Source organism: Mytilus trossulus, chromosome 7 (genome assembly GCF_036588685.1).
Source record: "Mytilus trossulus isolate FHL-02 chromosome 7, PNRI_Mtr1.1.1.hap1, whole genome shotgun sequence".
NCBI classification, from domain to species: domain Eukaryota; kingdom Metazoa; phylum Mollusca; class Bivalvia; order Mytilida; family Mytilidae; genus Mytilus; species Mytilus trossulus.
The window spans coordinates 29,905,645-29,928,269 of record NC_086379.1 but is presented as its reverse complement, the minus strand read 5'-3'; the positions used below and the strand labels follow the sequence as shown (position 1 = coordinate 29,928,269).

Here is a 22,625-nt window from a genome sequence, read left to right as displayed (position 1 = left end):
TTCCTTTTGTGGCCATAAACCTTGTGTCAAAATTTCATAGATTTCTATTTACTTAAACTAAAGTTATTGTGTGAAGACCAAGAAAATGCGTATTTGGGCCCTTTTTGGCCCTTAATCCCTAAAATATTGGGATCAAAACTCCCAAAATCAATCCCAACCTTTCATTTGTGCTCATAAACCTTGTGTTAAAATTTCATAGATTTCTATTCACTTTTACTTAAGTGAGAGTGCAAAAACTTAAAGTATTCGGATGACGACAACGCAGACAACGATGCCAAAGTGATAGCAATATACGACGAAAAAATTGCGGTCATATAAAAATTGCAACATTTCCTTAAAATTACTAATTTGGTGACAGCAACAGGATTCTGATTTGTCTAAAAATTTCAGGCCAGATAGATCTTGACCTAACATACAATTTTACCCATGTCAGATTTGCTCAAAATGCTTTGGTTTCTGAGTTATAAGCCAAAAACTGCATTTTCCCCCTATGTTCTATTTTTAGCCTTGGCGACCATCTTGGTTGGATGGCTGGGTCACCGGACAAATTTTTAAAACTAAATACCCCAAAAATGATTGTGGCCAAGTTTGGAATAATTTGGCCCAGAAGTTTCAGAGGAGAAGATTTTTTGTAAAAGATTACTAAGATTTGCGAAAAAATTGTTAAAAATTGACTATTAAGGGCAATAACTCCTTAAGGGGTCAACTGACCACTTCGGTCACGATGACTTATTTGTAAATCTTACTTTGCTGAACATTATTGCTGTTTACAGTTTATCTCTATCTATAATAATATTCAAGATAATAACCCCTAAACAGTAAAATTTCCATAAAATTACCAATTCAGGAGCAGCAACCCAACAAGGGGTTGTCCAATTCATCTGAAAATTTCAGGGCAGATAGATGTTGACCTGATGAACAATTTAACCTTGTCAGATTTGCTCTAAAAGCAATGTTTTTGAATTATAAGCAAAAAAACACATTTTATCCCTATGTTATATTTTTAGCCATGGCGGCCATCTTGGTTGGTTGACCCATTTTTTAAACTAGATACCCCAATGATGATTGTGGCCAAGTTTAGTTACAAATATTTTTGTAAAAGTTAACGCCGGGCGCCGGAAGACGACAGACAACGGACGCCGGATGCAAAGTGATTGGAAAAGCTCACTTGGCCTTTTAAGCCGATGAGCTAAAAAATATGTTGTAAATATTACCATCATGCAACTGTAATACTAAATGAAATTGAGACCAAACCAAATAAACTAAATTATCATAAAGCACCAAACTTCATCTACTAATCACCATGCATGAATACCATTCTTTGTGTAGGTCTCTTCTTTTTATTAATTTTTGTGTGGACCAAATCATAATGTCTGGCAAAAATGTTTCATCCAAAAAAGGCTCATATGGCAATAACACTGAAACATTGATTTTTAAAAGTCCAATCAAACCAAGATGTTTTGAATGATCTTTAAAATGATTACTAGATTTTATGAAGTTTCTCATATATCACAAATTTCAATGTCCATTGAGAATGTCAGAGTCACTTTTTGCATTATTGAATTTATTAAACTCAAATAAACAATTCAGGCTCCATCCATGCCTTGGAATCTTTTATCTTACTATCAACTCTAAATGTCACTGGTATACAGCTTAAAGGTAAAGTATTTAAGTATGATATGGCAGGGGAGACAATCAATAAGCCCCTTAATGAGGAAACATTAGTTGTCGAAATATGCATCTGGTGCTTTGAAATTGTTACCAGTTATGTTCTCAGGCTATAAACAAATAACAAAACTCCAAAGTTACTTTAGAATCATAATGTATTTTTGTTCATTACAATGTTTTCAATATCACATTTACTATCGTATAGTTATGTCATTAATGTACAAATGTTACATACATATTTTACAAAGCAATTTACATCTGTAGCTATTTATAATATATTAAAAGATAAATGATATCAGCTTAAGGTTAAAAATGTCACTTTCACTATTATTATTGCATGGTCAAGCTAAGCGATAGAAAAGGTCAAGCTAAGCATTAGAAAATATTGTAATCAACATCTGTATACACTACGTGAAATAATCAGTTAAAGAGAAACCATTCATGTGTAAACCAGTTTTCTTGAAAGTGGTCAATTTAATATAATTCTATCAAGGTGCTGCTTAAAAGTAGGGATTTGTTGAAAGCAAATTGTTTATGATCGACTCAGTATATCGATTATGGTAAAGTCCTTTTGTGTTATATTCTGTGCATACAAGCCGGTACAAAAATTGTAAGAGAAACTGTTAACAGATTTATGGTGAATGTTATTTGTGAAACTAAAGGATAATATATAAGATATAAAAGCTCTGAGTTTTATGAACAAATAATGATAATTTTGAGAGAGCTCTGTTATCTAAGCTCTGGTTAATAAAATCAATTACCTTAAAAATAGTTAATTATCAAAATTTATGATAATATTCCATGAATTTAACACTTGAACAAGTACAAATTCCATTGGATAGTGGAAATTTTTTTTTTGGCTTCGAAGAAATACAATTTATATAAAAATCTGATCTTCAGCATGTGTGTAAAAAAAATCCTACTATCTTTTTTTCACAGAAATTAGTCCATTGATATCAGTTGTGTTAAAACATCTAATTCTCACATTGTAACTGGTAAAACACTTAAACTTAACTACATATGGACCTTGATAGCTTGACTTTATTTATATTTTTAGAATTTTATGTAATTACAGGCAAAAAACAGGCACAAAAAATTCAACCTTGATAAATTGAATAAAATATTAACTTTCAATGTTTTTTTTAAATGCACTGTATTTTCATAGGCAAATCTCTTTTTAACTAAAATCATTCTAGTCCTTTTTCTTGTACAATCATTTTGAAACTATTTCAATTAAAAAATATTTGACACAGAAAATTATAAACAATAAAAATAAACTATCACATTATGAATCTTACACTTTTTTCCTACTAATAAAATACAATCAGATAAATGTAAGAAAAACAGTAAACAATGCATGAAGATTGTCTCCTATCAATAAACCTCAGTAAGTTTATGTTAGCCAATCGATGTGGAATTAGCTTTTAATATCTAAAATTCTATACTATTTGGTTTTTTTTTCTACAAAAACGTTGAACAATTTAACAGATCTCATTCCTCAGATCTATGCTCAAAATATCATACTATCAAAATGTGATTTTTTTCTCTATGACGATGATAAAGAAAGTTAGTCCCTTATTGTCTTGATTAAATGTGTTAGCATACAGTACATTAAATAAATAATCTAGTCTTTATATACAAACATGGTACTGTGTTATCTTTTAAGGTGGTACCTAACACAACAGGGAGATAACATTGTAAAATCAGCTAAACGTTTTAATTACCATGTGTTGTAAAGGCAATGTTAAGCTTCTCAATGATCGAAATAAGTGTTTGTCAAACTGCTATATAACCAGTGTAATTTTTCTGATAAAACGGTTGGTTCAAATTTTCTAAAATTTTTATATTTTTGTCAAAGGGTCAAAGTAAATACTTTGTCAAAATTTAAAAAAAAAAAAACGAGCCAAATTAATTTTAGTTGAAGTGTTGGGTACCACCTTAATATTTAATCATAAGATACATTATATTCTTAAATTACAAAATGTTTAAAAATAGCATTGAAAATTCAGATAGATTGATTACTTATTATCAATTGCTAGCAATGCTCATCCAGAACCTAATTAATACACTAAAGCTACTTACAGTTTTATGATTAAATAACTTCAAAGACTTCTGTAAAATTAGTTTAAAAGAAGACTTTATATAAAAAAAACTCCACCATAGACCAAATATGTTAGAATCATTGTCAAAGTCCAAAATCAGGTAATTTTTTATTATGTCTTTTTATCAGGTAGTCAACTAACAATGCTACATTTAAACGTATTGTAATTAAGGAATATGGTGATGACAATAAAGACATGCATTGAAATATGATTAAGGAGTTATCTTTCCCTGGTAATTTTTTACATTGGCATATTTTAGATGTTTTAAACTCCCAAATTAGTAAACACCTTTTGTATCTTTTCCTCAAAGTAAGTTACACCAGAAAATGACACAAATAATTCTGGTCTGGGGTCAGAAATTTCTATGGCATACATATATATTACATCTTAATTAAAACTACCCACATCTGTAACAATGATTAAATCATTAGAGTAGTCACATTCAAAGAAAACATTACAAAAAGAAAATATATAACAACATGTGAATATGTGCAAAACACAATTATATAAAAAATTAACACACTTAAACAATAAACTATAACAAACGAGGTAATTAACATCGTGAACAAAGCTTGTGATGAAAAATATGGCATTCATTCTCACATTTTGTTTTCTTTCCAACTTAAAGTCATTTACAACAAGAAACAAATTCCAGTGGCTCTTTTCAAAAAAAATCTTACAAGAAAATGTACTTTTGAGAAATAAACATTTCTTTATAACTGAATTATTATAACTAAATTTTAATCATAAGATTTTTGTAGGGAAAAAGCCACAGTATTCTGAAATTCTGATTACTTGAATGTTACATGAAGATATAGAGACCTCTAAATAAAAATGTTAATCTTCATGGTAGATTTTACTCTATCTTCACAATGAGGCTATTTATAAAGTTATAAAGTTACAAATGCATGATGGGTGAAAATCTTAAGCTTTTTCAAGTCAAATAATTCTGGAATCTATCAAACAGACCATTGTATTAGAGCTAATTTCCTAATGCATGTAGATCAAGACTTTGGTTAGCTTTCTTGCTTGTTTTGAATATTGTACCATTCATAGTATTTGGGATAATGTCCAATCAAATTTGGATATAATATAGAAATGTTTAATATATGCCTAAATATATTGTATAAAGATGTCAATCTGAATGACAAAGCTTCCATACATTTAAACAAACAAAGCAAGCCAGTCCACCAAAGTTTTACTCTATAAGCTTTAGGAAATTAGCCCTAATGTGTGAATTTCTTTGGCACAGATTGGTTATACATCAATCGTAGAAAAAATCAAATAAAAAAGATATCATGATATACAATAACACCCGTCTATTACACTTAACCCCTATAGTACTATACATTTTGTGCAGATCAGACAGGTAGTTGTTTTAAACAGGTTTAATTAAAATGAATATACAGTGATTATCCTGATACAAGACTTTACTTAACACTGGTTTTTCATTTGACATTTGTCCAATTTATGCAGAGTTCTTTTTATAGAGTTATTTTAACAGAAGTTTTTATCTTTTCTTAGAATGAAAGATACTGTGCATCTCTTTTCACAAAAAATCCTACAATTAAATTCAACTATGTTACAATGAATGGGTATTTTTCTTGTAATTTTTTTTTTGAGAAATGGATCACTAGTAATTTTAAATAGTTCATAAGCATAAGAAAACACAACTGCATTAAAAAACAAATTGATGACAAAATTTATATCTTTTGGGCAAACAAATTAAATACAAAATAAAATTGCTTAAAACATATTCTCTGTATCAATAAACCAATTTTTTTAAGAACATTCTCAGCAAGCAAGAGAAAGACTGTTAATAAATCTTTTTTTAATAATTAATATATACACACATTTAACAGCTTTTGATTGAAAGGGACAAACAGAAAGCAGTTTACCAACATTTACAATTTCCATTACGCATAAAAATGCACATGTTTGCATAGCTCAATTTATCCAATACTTTACATTACAACATTTCTACACTGCATACGTGTATTCAAAAAATAAAAATCAAACAGTGCTTTACAATATCTCTATACTTAAAAACACATAAGTATTAATAAAATAGACATACATTTCAAATCTAAAGCAAGTGTTGTCAATTAAGGCTAAGAGATAAAATATTAAAAACAAACCATTAAGAGTTTTTGAGCAGGTATAATTCAGGGACAATGAAGTATAAGACTATTGTCAAGTGGCAATTTGTTGCTAAGGATTTATATTTGTTAATTATGTTATCAAATTGAAATCACTTAAATATCAATTTGCCTAAATTTTATCTTTAATACTGAAGGTCTGTGGTGTTTTCACAAAAACATTTACGACACATAACAGTCAAGTTCATAGAAATGGTCAAGACTTCTGTGTTATTTTCTTGTGCGATTATTTTGTGAAATTAGCATGAGTTTCAGAAAAGTTTGCTAACCATAAAAAATTTAGTGCTGTTAATTGCTAAATTTTAAATCTAAAAAAATTAACAACTTAACAGCCCTTTTTCCGTTATTTTTCCGTAAATATGAGACAGATATGGAAATGATCTGGAATGTCAAATTGTTCATAAAATAAAAGATCATTTCCAACATGTCATCATACAATACTAGAAAATTTGCCAACAATATTTCAATCAAAAGTTTGAACAATGAAGGTTTAGAATGAAAGTACTGTAATCTAACAATAAAAATATTTTTAAATCTTTAAGCTTATCTTTAGATTCATTCTTATAGTTAGACTTTTTCTGTAAAATCTCAAACCTATCATAATTACTATCCCTCTTTATTTTTAATTCAAGCTAAGCTTTTTTTCTATTCCAATCTATAGTATGTATCTTTTGCTTTCATAGCCAGCCTAAAATGTGGTAAAAAGAATTAAAAAATCTACAGAAAAAATAAACACACTAAAGGCACAATTTGTTTATTTTATATATCATACTGAATTGGTAACTGTAAAAAAAAAAAAAACTTCCGTCTTTAAAAACTAACGATTGTGTCATCAGCTGAAAAATTAGTAAAAGATCCTACATTCCATTTCTTGCAAATTATTCAAGGTATACAATTATTTAAAAATGTCTAGTTTACAATGTATTGTTACATGAATGACTACGTAAAATGTCCAAAATGGTAACAAGAGTAGACAGTCTTGAATCCACTGCTGATGTTTAAAACCATAAAGATCTTAATTGTCATGCCATTCTTATTCAAATATTCAAATTCATTTACTTAAGTAGCTCCACTGCATGTATGTATGTGATGCAGAAAAAGGATATTATCAATTATCAAATAAAAAGTTAGAGCCCCTTCAGAATATCATTTTTAAAAATACTAGCTATCTATCACATCTTCAACTTCAAACAATATCTACAGTAGCATGAACATATGAAATACAAACAACATTCTTAAACATTAAAAAAAATATTGATGCATAAAACTGGAACAATGAAACATATGCATATAAAGACATCATCAGATTTGTTATTTCCCCATTCCCAAGCAAACAACTTAAAAAAACAAGGAAATTGGTCAATGTTTTTGACATATGAATTTATTATGAGTGACATTTTTAATGGATGATGAACAGTATTGTCGTATTCTGTTATATTCTTTTATATGTTTCAAAATATTTAAAGACATAGGTGAAAAAAAACCACCTTTTAACATTTCTAAAGACTGTTCCATTTTAACATACATGGTACCAGGGCATGCACTATGACACCAAAATTGAGAACTTCAATTACCATCTTCTCAAAATAAAAAGTATTTTGACACCCACAATTAGTTAAAATATTGAAGTGCCTTCCCTGGGTCTCGTGTGCATTTAATGGTACAGCCCTTAATCATAAGAACTGATGTACAAGCAGTTTAAAAAATAAAAACTGTACATATGACAGATTAGTAGTTTTTCACATTTTATCTTCCGAGTTCATTTCTAAAATCACTTCATGAACATGCTACTTCTAGATGTTGAGTAAACACTCATTTTCAAACAGCTTTCTCTCTTCCTTTCTCTTTCCATTCTCTAGAATATATATAACAATACAAATTTTCAGAATTTCTATATTTTTCATACTTTCACAAAAATGGGTTGTAACTTTGTTGTTGGGGTTGCGCAGGTCCCGTCGTATTTAGTGGAGCTAATGGTGCCGGCAGAAGTCCAGATGAAGCCGATTGTGAAAATCCTTGTTGTGTATTACTCTGTAATTGACTCAATGTCATACGTGCAGGCTGATTACTCATCTGTGCAGCAAAAGGATTTGATGTAGCAGGAGCTTCAAATGGATTCAGAGTTGCTGAAATACAAAATAATTGATTATTAACAGGAATTTCTAATTTCAGAAATACACCTCAACATTTTTAACTGGAAATGCCTTCATAAAAAAACAAACATTGTGAATCAAATTCAATTAAATAATCAAACTCATTTAAAAAAAAAATGTACTTTCAATGTACTACATAATATTAACCTATTACTTCACACATTGAAATCCAAATCCCCTTTTAAGCAAGTGAAAAAAAAACACCTTAAAACTGAACTTACTTTCATGCAAAATAACACAAGTACAGCAATTTTGGATCAAGTTTAAAAGTAGATACATGAAAATTTAACAGCAACTTGATAATATGAAGAAATTTTGTATCAGAGTTTCTCAATCGTTACATTTTCATCCATGGCGATCCCTTGACCCTATTACGTATGCATTTACCATGTTAACTTGTATCAAAACAGACAAGAACAGAAAAATAAACATAAACAAACCTTGTTTAGTACTTGTGGTAACCAGTTGATCTAAATTAACTAAATTAGCATTGTCTCCTAAAAATTCTTGTGGTGTTTTCCGATGTTTCTGCTGTTCTTGCTGTTGAAGTGTGGGCAATGTGTCTTGCATACCATCCAGCATCCAGAGGTCTTTTTTCTCACCTAAAAACAAGTAGAATAAACACATGTTGTTTTTTGTTTGTTTTGTGTTGCAATAAACAAGGCAATAGGATGTGTTTTGTTTTGGATAGGTATTTATCTGTTATAAAAATGAAAACTGTGGATTTGTTTATTTACGTGGGTACCAACTTTTCATGGGTTGAGGAAAACTTGCATTTTCGTGGTTACATGATTTCATGGTTTTGCCTAAGACTGCATATAAAACTATAAGAAATTTGTTCTTGGTTGAACATTTCATTCCGTGGTTCACCTGTAACAATGAAATCCCAGAAAATTGGTATCTCACCTAAAATAATGAATCCACAGTAGATATTATTTTAATAATGTAATATCTCCCTAATGTAAAACTATGAATCCATGACCTTTTTTAACCAAAAATGTTTGTCCTTTTAAGCTTATTTGTCTTTTTTTAAGTAGTTTTTGATTTTCAAATATTTTGGCCTTTAGCATCACTGTAGAGATATTTGTTGTCAAAATGGACATCGTGTGCAGTTAATTGATTAATGTTATTGTTTTAAATTCACTAAATTCTGTCATGTTTAATCTGCAGGGTTGTACTTCAAATTAAATTAACAGTCATGTTTGTTGAATATACAATAATACAAGCAAGAAATAAGACAAAATGTTAATTCTCCCATGTTTGTTTGTGTTGGCAATCATGTTTTGTCCCTTTTATCATTTTTACATCAATAAAACAAAAATGTATGTACATGTATCAACAACATATCATTTTCTATGAAAGAATCTATCAATATGAAATTTGAGATTTAATGATTAAAAGACACATTTTTAGTGCTTCTTGACAGTCTTTAATGTGTTTTCTTTACAATTGTTCACCTATATATAATGAATTCAATCAATAATATTTCAGGAAAAAAAGATTTAAATATATGAATCACTTTTTTAATTTTCAGAACTAGTTCAACAAGCTAAAGTTGAATGTCAAAACTATTTCAAAATCTGTGACATAGAGCTCTTAATGTACATTGACTGTAGCATGTTCTTTTACTGAATGTAATAATTTGTTACTGGTATTAAACAGCTGTTAATCTATTCATATCTCACCCCAGTATAGTTCTTACTTCAATATGTGCTGTTTGAAATATACAATAAAAAACACACAATGAACATGTTTCATTCAATTTCTTTTTTTAATGCTGTTCTGTTGTAATAATAAAATTAAATATTTACTATTTAAGATATAAATGAAGGAGATTTGGGGTAAAAAAATAATTAGACAGCTTCCCAACTTAACAAAATAACCAATATTTGATCTAAAAACAGACCTCCAAGTGGATCAAATCCATCTAAACCTCCATGACTAATAGGAACTTTAGCGGGAGAGTTTCCGGTACTTCTGGAACTCAATAAATCAAATCCATCGTCTTCTTTCTGTCCATTTGTTGTAGCTGCACTTGCTCCCATGCCAAACCCATTATCAAAGCCTGTGTTATTTTCCATTGTGGGTGAGGCATCCCAGGGGGATTTCTGTCTAGGAGGTTGTGACTGAACTGCAGCAGATGCTGCTGGTGTTATCCATGGATCTGTAATTAAACAGGTCACAACCAAATTAAGTACTGTTTTAAAATTCCTTCATTTTTTTAATGTATTCATTATATTGCAAAATTTGCAAAACTGTAATGAAATATTTCTCAAAATGTATTAAAAAGTCACATTTTAAGATTTAATATCATGATTTGTTTTCAACAGTTTTGGATAAATTATCTTACATTTTGTCAATTGTTTAACAATTAAATGTATAATAATAAATACACACAAACCATGTTGCTCTGGTTATATGAATATATAATTGCTTCTTCTTTTCCATTGAAAAAATTCAGTGTTATCTAATTCTGACGGATTGTATTTGTAAATATATATACAAAAGTAAAATTTAAACTAGAGGCTCTAAAGAGCCTGTGCCGCTCACCTTGGTATATGTGAATATTAAACAAAGGAAGCAGATGGATTCATGACAAAATTGTGTTTTGGTGATGGTGATGTGTTTGTAAATTTTACTTTACTAAACAGTCTTGGTGCTTACAATTATCTCTATCTATAATGAATTGGCCCAGTAGTATCAGTGGAAATGTTAATAAAAATTTACAAATTTTATGAAAATTGTTAAAAATTGACTATAAAGGACAATAACTCCTTAGGGGGACAATTGACCATTTCGGTCATATTGACTTATTTGTAAATCTTACTTTGCTGAACATTATTGCTGTTTACAGTTTATCTTTATCTATAATAATATTCAAGATAATAACCAAAAACAGCAAAATTTCCTTAAAATTACCTATTCACGGGCAGCAACCCAACAACGGGTTGTCAGATTCATCTGAAAATTGAAGGGCAGATAGATATTGATCTGCTTAACAATTTAACCCCATGTCAAATTTGCTCTAAATGCTTTGGTTTTTGAGTTATAAGCCAAAAACTGCATTTTACCCCTATGTTCTATTTTTAGCCGTGGTGGCCATCTTGATTGGTTGACTGGGTCACGCCACACATTTTTTAAACTAGATACCCCAAAGATGAGTGTTGCCAAGTTTGGATTAATTTGGCCCAGTAGTTTCAGAGGAGAAGATTTTTGTAAAAGATAACTAAGATTTACAAAAAAATAGTTAAAAATTGACTATAAAGGGCAATAACTCCTAAAGGGGTCAACTGACCATTTCGGTCATGTTGACTTATTTGTAAATCTTACTTTGCTGAACATTATTGCTGTTTACAGTTTATCTCTATCTATAATAATATTCAAAATAATAACCAAAAACAGCAAAATTTCCTTAAAATTACCAATTCAGGGGCAGCAACCCAACAACGGGTTGTCCGATTCATCTGAAAATTTCAGGGCAGATAGATCTTATCCTGATAAACAATTACACTCCATGTCAGATTTGCTCTAAATGCTTTGGTTTTTGAGTTATAAGCCAAAAACTGCATTTTACCCCTATGTTCTATTTTTAGCCGTGGCGGCCATCTTGGTTGGTTGACCAGGTCACGCCACACATTTTTTTAACGAAATACCCCAATGATGATTGTGGCAAAGTTTGGTTAAATTTGGCCCAGTAGTTTCAGAGGAGAAGATTTTTGTAAAAGCTAACGACGACGGACGCCGGACGACGGATGAAGCCGGACGCCGGACGCCGGACGCCAAGTGATGGGAAAAGCTCACTTGGCCCTTTGGGCCAGGTGAGCTAAAAAGAATTGGCACCACTGTTCATATTTGCATTGAAAATAGCAGTCAATAGAAAAACAACTAGATTTCATTGAGATGGGAGCCATCTCTTTGGGCCCCGCTGTCAATAATGTGGGGTAAATAAGTTGTATGGATAATCTGATATGAAGCATTATTTGGAAGTTATTACATAGTCTCACATGTGATTTTAATCTAAGATTTTAAGTTAAAACTGATAAATATTCTCAACTTACTTTCATAGTATAATAGTGATATGACTGCATGATGTGAACTCATTGTTGACTACTCTAAGGTGACTTCTGGATATATGGATTGATGTTTGAACAATGTTTAAAGATGCTGCCCAATTGATATTTGTCACATATTTTTAGAATTATGCCTTCAATATATTATGACCCACCAAGTATAAAGTATGAAATATTAACGGTTCTCGAGAGGTAAAGCGGACACAATTTGTTAAGAACAACGAACGGATGGACAGACCAACGGACTGACCTTTGACCTAGGATGCATACATTATGACACATTTAATATATATGTTAAGTTGAAAATGTTTGTCAGGTATAAAGTATGAAATAATAACAGCTGTCCTCTCAAAATATAGTGTGGATCAAATTTGTTAGCGATGGACAGACCAACAGACAGACAGACCTTTGACCTAGGAAGTGGTACATACATCATGACACACCCTCTGGTGTTGGTTAAAATGGATGTCAAGTATAATATTTGAAATCATAATGGTTCTCAAGATATAGAGCGGACACAATCTTCACAACAGAACACAGGGTTGTCAACTGAAACCAAAGTTTTTTTGACGTTGACCTTTGACCTAGGAAGTTGTACATACATCATGACACGCCCTCTGGTGGTGGTTAAAATGGATGACAAGTATAAACTTTGAAATCATAACGGTTATCTAGATATGGAGCGGACACGATCTTCACCACAGGACACGGGGTTGTCAACTGAAACCAAAGGTTTTGACCTTGACCTTTGACCTAGGAAGTTGTACATACATCATGACACACCCTTGGGTGTTGGTTAATAATCATGTTAAGTATTAAGTATAAAATCATAACGGTTATCTAGATATGGAGCGGACACGATCTTCACCAAAGAACACAGGGTTGTCAACTGAAACCAAAGTTTTTGACCTTGACCTTTGACCTAGGAAGTTGTACATACATCATGACACACCCTCTGGTGGTGGTTAATATACATGTAAAGTATAAAGTATGAAATCATTATGGTTCTCTAGATATGGAGCGGACACGAAAGTGTTACGGACGGACGGACAGACGGACGGACGGACGGACGGACGGACGGACAGACTGATCACTATAGGGCGACCCGCCTTTTCGGCGGGGCCCTAATAATAGTACCTGAAGCTGCTACACTACTGTAAGGAGGTGGAGCCTGTGGCATTGCCAATGGGGCTCCCCATGGGTCTGCTGACACTTGTTGTTGTGCTGGTGACACTGTTCTAGCAGGAGATTGCCATGGGTCAGCAGTTGGAGGTGCTGGAGCTTGTACTGGGGCTCCCCATGGGTCTGTATTGGCTACAGGAGCTGGAATAGGAGCACCCCAGGGATCTGTTGTCAGTTGCTTGGGCGAGTCCAATGTTAGCAATCCACCTGGCTGTCCCTGTAAGATTAGAAAATATATTTTCTGAATTATTGATTAAAAATATGTGTACATTTTGTCAATGCTTAAAAATTATCTACACATAACGATAGTAGTGAATTAGCATTGTATTTGATAAATAAACTGTTGATTCATTAGTAGTCATGTTATATCAATTTGTGTTCCTTTCTTGGGTATAGGCTATGTTAACCACATATTAATTTTTTTAAGATGTACTATATCTTGTATGCAGACTTTGTGAATACCCTTAAATCAATATATATATCAATTTGCTTCCTGACAGAAAAAAATGTGAAGGTGGGTGTAACAAATAAGACAGCTAAGTAAGTAAGTTAAGCTTGTCTCTTTCGGTGACAAGGCATCATGTTCAGTTGAAACTGCCAAAATGGTTGGCCAGTAATAAATAGATATTTTTGTAATTCAAAAAGGGGTCCAAAAAAGTTCTCAGAAGCAAACATCTAAGGCGTTCATATGTCTTAACTTGTGTTGGTGGTGTAAATGCATAAAATGCTCAGAAATTTATAAAAATGTATAAAATCACTGAAACTACATGCACATTCATCATAATATGCACACAATTGAAATAGATATGTAAGCTCCAATAAAAGCATATAAAATAACATAAACAAGACATTTACCACGTATCTAATACTTTAAAACTGTGGCCAATGAATTTGAAAATAGAATTATTTATATACCTGTAACAGTATGTGCATATGAGAGGAGTATTTCATATCTATCGATAATCTTTTTTTCTTATCTTTCAAAGAAAGAGAAAAAAGTTTTATAGGGCATGTGTTTGCTGGAAGCATTTGAAACTTCCAATTCATATTTTTAAAGTCTCTGATTTTTTCTTATACAGATTTTGGATCATAAATGTAACATCCAGCCAATATAAAATTGTTAGAAGTTGTTTCTTCAATAGAAAACAATCTCTAATTATCATAACACTGACAAGAGTCTGAAGTTATTTGTCTTGTAAAATGTGTATATGTTATTTTTTAAATCAAGCTAACTTTCGGGGTAGCCTAAGGAATAATATTCAATATTTTTTATACAGCCAAATAGATTATTGTAGTTTAAAGCGACTGTTGCAGCAGGGCAAACACATGGATTCAGTACATTCATGCTAAAAAAACACAATATCTGAACATGCAACACTTTAAATGCATTCCACAATACAGATAAATTGTATACAATTTTAAAAGTTACATAGAAGGCTATATATATAAGGGAGTACTTGGATAAAAAATGCAGTAATTTCAAAGGTCAACTGGACAATATCCAGGAATTTTGGTTTTATTCTACTTTAAGGGAATTCTTTACTAGAACAATTGTTTACTAATAATAAAAAAAAAAATACTTATAATTTGCCATTTCAGTATTTTAATCAATCTGTTCCCTATATTTTGTACTTTTTATAGTGTATGCCAAAACATTGCAATTGGTTAAAAACCCCTTCAATATAAAAAGAAGATGTGGTATGATTGTCAATGAGACAACTCTCCACAAAAGTCAAACTGTCAACATGGTCAAAGAAATTAACTACTATAAATCACTGTATGACCTTCAACAATGAGCAAAGCATAAACACTGGTTATTCAATACATCATTTTAATTTTGATGTGTGAACAATTATTACAACTCCCAATAAACCCAACTATCTGACATGTCTGAAATGGCAAAAGCTATGAAGGTACCCAAAATACAGGTACATTTGCACGTTAAGTAAATTCTGGTAATTTTTTTTTAAATCAGACGGTCTGGTGTATAATATAAAATGTGGACCTTTGGAATGACTGGTAATGATTTATGAAAACATGTACATATCAAATGCTTGGAAAGTTTGAAAACAGAAGATCAAACTCTTACTGTTGTTTTACTTTTACTTCTTCTTTCCTAAACAAAATAAAAATAATAACTAACAGACTTTAAAAAATCTACTTCTAGATGACAAAACAGAAATATCAATTTCTATTAAATAAAATTACATAAAATTACATTTATCTATGTATACTGGTAGAAAATTACCATCCATCCAAAAAAAATAATACTTAACTTGTCATTATATCAAACAAAAGGTATAACTTGCACATGTTGCAAGTGTATATATATAGTTTAAGTAATAAACATTTGTACATGATATATAATAACAGCATTAGTTAATTATATTGTCCTTTTTCCAAAACTATTCAAAATTTTTGTCTGAATTTGTTCTTTTTTCATATTAAAATATAAATTACTTAAGCATGCTTTATATCAAAATACAAAACAATATGTGACATGTGACCAAAAATTATTCTACTTTAACCTTGCCAAAAGATCAAATGTGAATAAGCACTGAATAAGATGACATGTGCAGTGGCATGGAGGCATTGTGAAACATTGTGGACTGACTATATCTGCCATTCAAGATGTGCTGAGAACTAGCATGACTTGCAGGTGAAATATACTATTTAAATGTAACATGTGTAATGGAGTTGGTATCTGGTTTATCATTTATCTGTAAATTATAGCCATTTTTACCAGAAATCTGTATCTGATAACCTGCCAACATCAATCAAATATTTTATAGTTACAATATAAATGTACTGTCAGTAAATAAAATTTCTACCATAAAATCAACATTTATGTAAAACTAACAATGACTAAGTAGATTTAAATTGATACCCAAGGAGATACCTTCAGTGACCTCATGATGAAGATGTAAGCATCTATAACTACATGTTGTTTTCTGCTCTTTGTTCGGGTTATTTTCTCTTTAATTCGTTCCCCTTTCCCATAATCAATTTTATTTAACCATGTTAACATTGAGCAATAGCAACATTTTCAAATTCAAACTAATGTTTTAATAAAAAATGATTGTCAATCACAAACATTTCAGTAACACTTTGGATCAAGTTTTGTAAAAATGTTTTTATGGAGAGAGCTGTAGAACTCAATAATTTGAGACATTTTTAAACTCACGTCATCTTGTTGTTTTCGACTTTCTTCCAAGGCCAGGGCTAATTTCACATCATCAGATTTCTGTTTCTTCAGTTCTTCGTCATGTTCTTCTTTACTCATTGCCAAGGCCAGTTGTAACTGTATTTCTTCTTCGCCAGCAGACGACGGTCTAGCATATTCTACCATGTCACCTGACCTACGACGCACTTCTACAGGAGAAGCTAAAAATACAATGAAGATGATTACTATTGTCTTTTATCAAGCCTAGTAAAAAGTATTTTTTCATTTCTCGTTGGCATAAAATTCCTCTCAAACATATGCCCTTACATTTCATTGTTCTGTTGAATCATGACTGTGCATAGAGAAATGTTGAAAATTGTACATGAATACAGCATAGACCTTATTCAAATACAAAAATGTACATATACATGCATTTTCCACGAACAAGCCTTAAAATAACTTTATAAATATCTATTCTCATAAATCATTTTTTCATTTGTGTCAGTTAATTTTAACATTTGCAAAATGTATGTTGTTCACAGCTTCTAACATTTTTTGTTTTCCTAATCTAATGAAATATTTTTTTCTAGCTTAACTTGTGCCCTTTGCTAAAGCAATATGTTTATGTTTATTTTTCTTTTTTTCCAGTTTTACATTAACATGATTAACCCTGACAATAATTTTTTTAGCAACAATGTGCTATTCAAAATACAAAAATTTCAACTTCAAAATGTATGCAGGCTGCTAACAGAAATTTCAGGAAAAAGGATAGTACAAACAATATAATAATCTAGGGGAACTGCTGGAATGGCTTGCATAAAGAACACAGAAAGGATAAACAAGCAAATCAAATATATAAGTATTAGTAATTAATTAGACTGAAAATTCAACTGCATGATTAATTTATCTTATATTGTTTGATAGTGAACTGTGGGAGATATACAAATGTAACAGCACTGGCATGATTAAGTTTTACTGGGGTCTTTTTTTTCTTAATCATCGACAATAAGTCATCCTTCATTTACTTCTTACTGACAAAGAACCAGTTTAAATGTTTAAACATGATAGTAAAAATAAAGCCAGTATGCTGCTGATAAAAAAGTATGAAAGGTAAAAAACTGCTTTTTTCAGTCATTATGAGGATTGTACAAATAAATAGAAATTATACCAAAAATATTTTTCATTATTCATATTATTGTCTCCCCTTATTCCTAATATCAAGTGGAAGTGAAAAAAAATCTTAATCAGGTTTATACGATGATTACATGTACGTGATGTATGTGAGAAGAAGAATAAAATAATTTCTCACAATAATTGCTTATATAGATGATGCCAATGTCAGAGAGGTCAAGGTCTCTTCAATCTAATTATTGCACTTTAGGTTGTACTGTTATACCACTGTCCCAGGTTTTGGGGAGAATTGGGATCCTTCTAACATGTTTAACATCGCCACATTATTTATGTTTGTGCCTGTCCCAAGTCAGGAGCCTGTATATTTCGTGGTTGTTATTTGTTTATGTGTTACATATTTGTTTCTCGTTCATTTTTTGACATAAATAATGCCGTTAGTTTTCTCGTTTGAATTGTTTAACATTGTCTTATCGGGGCCTTTTATAGCGGACTATGCGGTATGGGCTTTGCTCATTGTTGAAGGCTGTACGGTTCCCTATAGTTGTTAATGTCTGTGTCATTTTGATCTTTTGTGGATAGTTGTCTCATTGGCAATCTTACCACATCTTCTTTTTTATATTTAAAAACATTATACTAAAGCAGATAGCATGGATCATGCTTACTGCTAACTGGATAATTATGATAATTGCCTGTGAACTAATATACTAATCATCTTAATTTCAGGGATTTGCATAATGCACTTATTATAATCCACTCATGCACAATTTGTCTATCATTTGCAAACTGTTAAATGGTACTATAATTAAAATTTTCATAAACTATCTAATTATTAGTAGAAAAGATTGAGTAATAAAGAGTTGAAATGGCTAAGCTCTAATGCAGGGACAAATCTTTCATATCCTTCTCTAACTAAATGATAAAATGCAACAGCAAGTTTAGTTAATTATAAACAGAGAAGAATGACATGAATAAGTAAATGCAAAATCTGATTTGTACTCTGATCATAGTGCAATACGTATGTACAAATACTACATTTGTATATTCAAATTAAAATATAAATTAACTTGCTTTTGCATTTAATTTTAAAGAACAAAATTGCATAAATAATCCAGTTTAGTCTGCATCAACAAAATTGTGTTTTTATTTGCAAAAAAGAAGCAGGGTTGAACTGGCCATGCATATATACATGTACATGCCATGTTTTAATTTATGCAAATTTGTTTATTTATGTAAATTTCTAGCTGCTCACATGCATCACTGTGCACACCACTTTCACTCCCACCTCCATAAGGGTCAGTATAACCACCTCCTCCTGCTCCTGTGGACAAACTGGGACTTCCTCTTCCATAACGAACCTGCAGTCATAAACATTTATGCTAAACTTATATTTTGCAAGATACATACACACATGTATTTAAATTTGTTTAATCAATTACTGAAAAATGGTTGACCATGATGTGTATCTTTTTTTGTAAAATGCAATCAATTGATTTTTGAAGATCCCCTTATGCAGATTTGTATATCATGTTTATGGATGTTCATGTATCATGTGTATTGCAAGAATACTAGCTAGCAATTATTTTTTTTTAGGAAAAGAACTATTTATATTAGATATCTTCTAAAATGTTAAATACACATTGGGCACATGATAAATATTTCAAAAATATTACATAAGAACCCAGAGTTCATAAAACAGTACATTGATTAAATCATTTGTCTTTTCATCTGTTCAAATATATATTACTCATACTTTCAAAATGCATTCACTATGCCTTTGAATTGGTTTTAGTCCAAATACATGTACAATGGAAATTTTGAGAAATGTGCATGAGTCATCTGAGAGAGGTACTTGTAAATGTTGTATGATAATCATGATCAATAACTGGAACTTTTATAACAAGAAAGTTTGAAGTTCTAGTTACCAAATTTAAATATCCCCAGATTAAAATATTTAGACATGTTAGACAGATATATTTGATTTAAGTCATTTAACATGTTTAAATCCCTCGGTAATCTCTGTATTACATAATATATTATGACAGCAAAATACATAACCATGTCTAATTCCAGTATTTAAATATGTAATATTTTGTACTTGTATGTATGATCTAGATAACACCATGAAAATTGCCATTAAGCTTTTACACTTCAGTCATGACAGTTAGAAATTATGTCACTAGGAGCAACAAGTACACTTCTAACAGGAAATGTAGTATAACCTCAAAGAAGTATATGAATAAAAGGTCAAAATACATTCAGTAACCTCACAGAACTTTACAAAAAAATAATGAAAATAATACATATATGTAATCATGGTAATCTTTCTTGCATTGTTTTTTTTATGGAGAATGTGTCTTTAATTGTCTCTGTTAACTCATTAAAGTTTTAAAACATGGACCAATTTTTAGCTTTAGTATTGCAAAGTCTGATTTAAGACCTTAATGAAAATGTGACCTGTGTTGAAACTTGAAACCTTGGTGATATTTTACCTTGTCATCGCTACCAATTCCCATTGCATTCTGAGCGAACCTTTCTTTTGCTTTTAATGCTTTGGCCCTTTCATTTCTCAGTCTCTCATCATCTTTTAACAGAGCTACCAGCTGTTTTGCCTTCTCTCTTACATTCATTCCTTGATCTTTGTTATCCTCTCGATACTGAAAATCTCTCAATGTTTGAATTGCAAATATATTTTCCTTACATTGTTGCGCCACTTTTTCACTACCAGTTTTAATAATATAATCCAAGAGCATGAGTGATTTATAAACATGCCTCCAGTTTTTACCGTGATCGTTTAGTCTCTTCCAGATCATTTGCATAATTTCAGTAAATGCAACAACATTGTACGTAAGATCGGCTATTTCAGACATCAGTGTACTGGAAGGTCCCCAAGGGTCATTAGATGTTGCTTCTCTAACTTTAACCTGTGCCTCGGAATAGTTGTGAATAACATTTTTCACAGTCCGGCGTATGGGTGGCATGTTAGACATTGTTAAGCCGTTTGCGTCAACCTTTATTAAATACCAAATGTCCTAACTTCTTGCAATGGCCTTTTAATACTAAATTCTTTTCCAAAATCCACAAATATAACAAACTTTCTTGAAAGTTGTCTTTCTATGTCTTCCTATCTATATAAAAAAAATATCACAATTTGAAGATGATGAAATGAAAAATGTTATAAATCATACAAGAAGATAAATAAAAGTATGAAAGGTCTAACCACACTGTTTTTAATATTATGACCTACAAAAGAAGTACTTACCTTACATGTACATTGATGCTTGATTTATATGTGTTTAATGCTGTTTTCAGCACTAATGGCTATTTCATCATTTTGTTACTCACAGAGCTCTATAAGTTTTTATTGGTGGAGAGAGTTGAAATTGCCAGAGAAAACCACTGGCACTGACAATCCTAGGCAATTAAGATCAGTCAAATGCACCTGCGGACTGCTATATTTGAACATACGAAATCAGTGTTGACACGCTAGTATCATGATAATGCATTTGAAATACTTACATGCAGCAGTCTACATGGTCTATGCAATTAGCCACTAACCCTATGCCAGAGACAAGTAAAAATTGGTGAGGGCTAGTAAAAATGAATGAAAATTTATTTGAATAAATGAATATAGGGGAAACTTGTCAATTTGGACAGGGATCAGTACCTGAAAAAGGTCTTACATGTCTTAGTGCAGACTGAATTGTAGACCACTCATCCACAAGGCCCTGGCTGTGGCATTACACTCATTATAAATACATTTATGTAAGACTTTGACCAGCAATGTTACTCCCAACCAAGTGGTCATGCTGAGTGTGTTTAAAAGATACATGTAATGACGACGAATGGGGGACTTGTAAACTTTAAATACTACGAGAAACTGGGAAAATAAGAAGATAGGGGGAAATTAACAACCTATTTGATTTATTTAAAAAAAAATTATGTACAATGGAGCGTGGCATCCTTCAAATGTATACATGTCTGCAGATTCTCAGTATTATAAAATTATGGGAAAAAAGGAACTAAACAAGAGCATGAAGAGGGAAAACTGTCAAATAATGAGAAAATAAAGGTGGCAAGTAGGTGAAACTTACATAAATGAAGTTGAAAATGAACAAAATGAAGCCCAATTTATATGGATCCAAGGCCGTCAGTTGGCTCAAGCCAAGGCGCATCTATTTTGATATGGGACAAGTTCTGACGTCCCAAAGCTCCGGTTTGTCTGGCAAAACAGCTGTTGGACGCCAGAGTAATCTCAGACTATACAAATCAATGCTGAATACAAGTTACAACTAGCATGTGCATGTATCACATATAAAGCACCACATATATGACATACATGACATATAAACATCAAAGACAATGTCAAAAAAAGAGTAGGAGATGTCTCTAAAAAGTTGTGTAAGCGACAATAAATTACGGTCTTCAGTGAATAAAAGGACAGATGAGACAAAAATAAACAGACAAATATGAGACTGAAAGTGTGTATATATTATATGTATTTCTAAATACCCATAGTATGCCCATAGCATAACCCGGCTACTGTCAGGAGTAAGGTAGAGAACTCCTCAAAAAAATAATCATATCAGATGTAAAAATTTTGAATGATGATATTTTCAGTTAGAGTTTTAAAATGTTAACTAAGCTATACTCATGAAACTTGCGTACATTTTTGACAAGATACACAGTTGAACAATGAAGTGTCGATGAATAATATTTCTGACAGGAAGTTGATTAAGTCTAACTTCCGGTTAGTGGGTGTACGTTAGAACAGCCTATAACCTTTATTAATTTTAACCCGTAAAGATTGTTTTGGAGTCAATTTTTTTTTGAAAACATAAACATAAGCACCATGATATAAATATCTATCAATTAACAAACATTTGTTAATCCTAATAAACATTCCAACGAAAATAAACAAGGCCGATCCTACTTCCGACCCGTTTCCACATTTACCTTGCATTAACCACTTCCGGATTCAGGTGAGGTGCAGTTTCTTT

At 31.2% G+C, this 22,625-nt stretch overlaps 2 protein-coding genes across 6 annotated transcripts in view; one reads left to right on the top strand and one right to left on the bottom strand.

The window, feature by feature from the left end:
• Positions 1 to 1,805: 1,805 nt before the first annotated feature.
• Positions 1,806 to 22,573, bottom strand: LOC134724909 (epsin-2-like). 3 transcript variants are annotated; one of them, XM_063588259.1, is made up of 9 exons: positions 22,507 to 22,573; positions 20,118 to 20,753; positions 18,878 to 18,983; positions 16,519 to 16,718; positions 15,424 to 15,450; positions 13,290 to 13,551; positions 9,989 to 10,246; positions 8,523 to 8,684; positions 1,806 to 8,055 (listed from the first exon to the last, which is right to left on the bottom strand). In XM_063588259.1, exons 2-9 carry the CDS (start codon positions 20,613 to 20,615, stop codon positions 7,838 to 7,840), a joined length of 1,731 nt encoding a protein of 576 aa, XP_063444329.1. In that variant the 5' UTR covers positions 20,616 to 20,753; positions 22,507 to 22,573; the 3' UTR covers positions 1,806 to 7,837. The 3 variants fall into 3 exon arrangements, with proteins under 3 accessions (XP_063444329.1, XP_063444327.1, XP_063444330.1); XM_063588257.1 differs by lacking the exon at positions 22,507 to 22,573 and adding an exon at positions 22,294 to 22,496; XM_063588260.1 differs by lacking the exons at positions 15,424 to 15,450; positions 22,507 to 22,573 and adding an exon at positions 22,294 to 22,496.
• LOC134724910 (uncharacterized) overlaps positions 22,386 to 22,625 on the top strand; it is a 33,498-nt gene continuing 33,258 nt past the window's right edge. For all 3 annotated transcript variants that reach the window (XM_063588266.1, XM_063588265.1, XM_063588261.1), the window contains exon 1: positions 22,386 to 22,607. The gene's annotated coding sequence lies outside the window, so the exon portion shown is untranslated. The remainder of the gene's footprint in view (positions 22,608 to 22,625) is intronic.

Coding starts and splice junctions, on each gene's coding strand:
- LOC134724909 (XM_063588259.1), bottom strand. CDS start 20,615: ATGTCTAACATGCCACCCATACGCCGGACTGTGAAAAATGTTATTCAC. Junction 16,719..18,877: donor TGGTGTGCACAGTGATGCAT/GTGAGCAGCTAG, acceptor TTGTATTTTTAG/CTTCTCCTGTAGAAGTGCGT. Junction 8,056..8,522: donor TACCACAAGTACTAAACAAG/GTTTGTTTATGT, acceptor TTTGTATTTCAG/CAACTCTGAATCCATTTGAA.